This window comes from Eriocheir sinensis, unplaced genomic scaffold (genome assembly GCF_024679095.1).
Source record: "Eriocheir sinensis breed Jianghai 21 unplaced genomic scaffold, ASM2467909v1 Scaffold783, whole genome shotgun sequence".
NCBI classification, from domain to species: Eukaryota; Metazoa; Arthropoda; class Malacostraca; order Decapoda; family Varunidae; genus Eriocheir; species Eriocheir sinensis.
Window position 1 is genome coordinate 12,246 of NW_026112146.1, and position 4,129 is coordinate 16,374.

The 4,129-nt window shown below is 57.8% G+C and overlaps 1 protein-coding gene across 1 annotated transcript; it reads right to left on the reverse strand.

Annotated features, from left to right (window-relative positions):
• Positions 1-626: 626 nt before the first annotated feature.
• LOC126994386 (zinc finger protein 335-like) lies at positions 627-3,792 on the reverse strand. Its single transcript, XM_050853698.1, has 3 exons — positions 3,721-3,792; positions 693-2,941; positions 627-649 (listed from the first exon to the last, which is right to left on the reverse strand). Coding segments are annotated over exons 1-3 (2,274 nt in total). The 5' UTR covers positions 3,723-3,792.
• Between the last annotated feature and the right edge of the window lie 337 nt (positions 3,793-4,129).

Here is a 4,129-nt window from a genome sequence, read left to right on the forward strand (position 1 = left end):
TTTTCTGTTATTGTGCCCAGCTATGAGTAGTAGTAGTAGTAGTAGTAGTAGAAGCAATAGTAGCAGCAAGAGTCGTGCCAGTCTTACCAGCAGTCAGGAAGCAGTGCCGTGGTCCTGGGTGTGGTGCTGGCCCTCCAGGTGGCTTGCTAGGTCCAGCTGGCCCTCCCCCCCCACCAGGCTCGGCCCCACTGATGTAGACAGCTGCTGAATGTCGTCCAAATCCCCAACCTTGAAAATGGGTGATGGGAGAGAGAGAGAGAGAGAGAATAAATAAAGAATAAATAAATAAAAAAGAAAAACACAGCTGGCTCACTACTACAAACAAACGAGAAAAAAAGTTACCAAAGACACAAGCATGTATATCATCACCATCATCATCACCATCACCCCCATTACCTGTTGGGTGAGGGTCGGGGCGCTGGGGTACATGATGCTGAGGCAGGCGGTGGTGGTCGCTACGCCCTTCTCCGCTGAGCTGCCACCGCTGTTGATCATGATGTAGGCCGGCTGCCCCTCGCCCCCCACCACATCCCCCCTGCCTGGCCCCCCACCCCCCGTCGGTGCTAAGGTCACCCCATATGAGCACCCAGCCCCAATTTCCCCCACCCCCCCAGCGATCAGGGAGGTCACAGCCAGAGGGTACCCACGGCTGAATATTCCGCCCGTGGAGGGCCCGGCGCCCCCCCAACCGCCCCCCCCTGAGAGGTCCGAGGGCAGGAGTTGGTCAGGGAGGATGTGTGGAGAGGCGACCACTTCTGGGAGGATGAAGTCTGTGAGCTCCTTGACCTTGCCTTGTGTGGTGTGTGGTGTGTGTGTGTCTGTCTGTGGTGGTGGCTGCTGGGCTGTGAGTGAAAGGTGTGGCTGTGTTTGCTGTGGATTGGGTAGCAGCTGTTGTTGTGGTTGTGGTTGCGTTCTGGCTGTTCCTGCTCCCTGGGTCTGTTTGCTGTGGACTTTACGCTTGTGTGAGGTCAGGTCACCCTTGACAGCGAACGGCCTGAAGCAGATGTCGCACACGAAGCGCTTCTCCTCCTGGTGCCGCTTCTTGTGCCGGGTGACGCAGCGTGACGTGTTGAACTTCTTGCCGCACAGCTCGCATGTGTATGCCTTCTGGTCGCGGTGGAAGACCATGTGCGCGAGGAGGTAGCTCTTGTCCACGTAGCTTTTCCCGCAGATGTGGCAACGGTTGGGGCGCTCGGTGGTGTGGTGCTGCAGGTAGTGGTTGCGACAGTCCCGCTTGGCGTTGAAGGAGGCGTGGCAGAGGCTGCACTCGAAGGGCTTCTTGGTGCGGTGGCGGATGAGGTGCTTGGCCAGGTTGCCACGTGAGGAGAGCTTCTTGTTGCACACCTCACAGTGGTGGGGGTCCCTGCTCCCTCGCCCCCCCGAGCTGCTGCTGCTGCTGCTGGGGCCAGCTGGAGCTCCCTGGCCTGTGGTGGTGGTGGTGGAGGTGGTGGCTATGGGGGTGATGATGGAGGTGGTGGTGATGCTCCTGTACTCCTTGCCCTGACTCTCTGCCTCGTTCTCCTCCGCCACAACCTCCTCCTCTTCCTCCTTCTTCCTCCTTGTGTACTTCCTCTTCCGCTCCAGCCTGTCCTGGGGCCTGGGCCCAGGGCGCCGCCGTGCCCGCCTGGCCAGGGGCTTGTCCTGGGGGGGTGTCTGGGGGGGGGTGTCTCCAGGGTTGTCCACGTTTTCCTCCTCCATCTTGATGTCCGGATGGCCACTGGGCCAGGTGGGGCTGTCCACAGCCACAATGGCCAGGGGGTCTGGGGACGCAGGGGTGGTACTGGTGGCTGTGGTGGTGGTGGTGGTGGAGGGGGTGGTGGTGGTGGCGGTGTCCGGGGCAGTGGCCGCCACTGCTGGCCTGACCCTCTGGTGGGGCGTGGCCAACTGCAGCAGCGCGGCAGCCAGCTGGTGGACAGAGTGTGAGGGCAGGTGGTGGCCCAGAGCACCAGGGTCAGGAAACTCCTCCTCACACACGGCACACACCCACACCGCCACCACCTCCGCCATGCCGCCCTCCTCACTGGCAGTGGTGGTGGTGACCTCGTGGCTTTCGGCGGCGCCCTCCAGCTTGAGGTGGTAGGCTGGCTCCTCCTGTGGCCGCAATGGGGACATGAGTGCGTCCACGGTGGTCTGGGAGGTGCCAGTGTGCAGCGGTGGCAGGTCCCCCAGGGCCTTGGCACACACCTGCTGGTGGGCTGCCATGGCCTCTGAGGTGGCCAGCATCACACTACAGTATGCACAGGTCCACATCACCCGGCAGGGCAGGGCTGCTGCCTCCGCCTCCTCCTCTTGTGCCACCTGGGCAGGGGCATGTGCTGGGGGGACCACCAGCCCCCCCTCCTCCCCGTCCCCTGCCTGGTCCTCGGCGGGGAAGATGGTGCCGCTAGACAGTTTGGCGTGCACTAGTGCGCTGCCCCTGGTCAGCACGTGGTGGGGGGCCATGGCCGCCTCCCCGTCGCTGTCGGTGATGATGTCCAGGCTGAAGGTGTTGCTGTTGAACAGCTTGACGATCACCTTCCTGCCACCACTGCCACCACCCTCACACTCCCCTGGGGCCACCATGGAGGTGACAAGTGCTGCTGCCGCTGCCTCCATGCCCCCAACCGCCACAGGGGAGTGGTGCCGCTGCCCTGCCACCCCCAACCCCTCGGTGGTGACGGCCAGCGCCCCGCCCCCTCCCGCCCCACATGGGGGGGAGGCAGAGAGGGCAGGGACGTCCACCAGTTCAGCGCCCGGCACCAGCGCCGTGCCCCCGGCCAGGGTAACGCTGGCCAGGGGTCTGTCCTTGGCGCCAGCCTGCCCCAGCTTGAGGGCAGTGGTGGTGGTGTCCTGGGGGGTGGGGGTTGGCAGGGGGTCATAGTGGCTGTACATGATGTGGTACTCGGCTGCCTCCCCCTCCTCCACCACGCCTCCGCCCCCTCCTCCAACTGCATCTTGGTACCTGCAAGACACAAAGAGTCAGTGTACTTGCTTGGCGGGCACCCGCGGCCTCAACTATGAGACTTTGCATGTGGGCAACCCAGAACTGCTGCCACACCGGCCCATAATAAATAAAAAGAATTAAGTAGTAACAAGCGGAGATGTGTGTCATTTGCAGCTGTTTGGGTCTTAAAAGCCTGCTGCCCGGCACCCAATACAAGTGTAAAGCACCGCTCTGAGGAGCTGCACTCACCGGACACTGACACCTTCACCGCCCTGACAATCAAAAAGTCCAAGATCCAGCTGAGCAGAGGACCGCTCCTACAGACTCCTAACAGATTTGTCAGTGAGGACAGAGTGGACACCAACATGGAATGCCTCACTGGCTGAGGTCAAACAGCACAGCATTAGTTAGCAGGCAGCAGGCAGCAGGCAGTGAGTGTGAGTATGCCAGTCAGATATAAGTAAGCAGGCAGTGAGTGTGAGTGTATTAAGAAAGAGAAGAGCAAAGGAAAAGAAGAGGAACGAAGAGAGGAAATTAGAAAAAAAATAGATGGGAGGGGAGGAGGTGGTGGGAAGAACAGATAAGGGAGGAGAAGGAAAGGAAGAAATGAATGAATGAAAAAAGAAAAAAAACAAGAAAGAAGACCAAAGGAAGAGAAAAGAGGACGGAGAGGAAATTAGAAAAAAAAGGGGAAAATTGAGCTCACGAGTCATTTTAGCGATTTAGAGTGAGAGAGCGAGTATGTGAATGGGCGAGTGTGAGAATGAGTGGGCGAGAGGGCGGGTGAGAGGGCTTACATGGCAGGAGGAGAGGAATTAGTGGCGGGTCAGCCCTCTCTCTCTGGCTGCAGGGGCTCGCTTTCCCTTGACGTAAACAAAGTGGAGCTACACAATAGAGTTTTTAAAATGAAATATAGTACGTTAAATTACCATAAAAAATGCCAACGTGTACAAAATAAGAATGGAAGTTGTTCATATAATTTTTTCAACCCTTTTTCTTGTTGCATGGGCTCGCTTTCCCTTGACGTAAACAAACAGGAGCCACATATTAGAGCGTTTGAAATGAATTTGAAATGAAAGATAATACGTCAAATCACTCTTAAAAATGGCTATGTGTGGAAAATAATGATAGAAGGTGCTTTTTATCAATATAAGAACGTGATGAAACGATAATGGCAGTATAAAAGGAATTAAAATATCGCTGGAC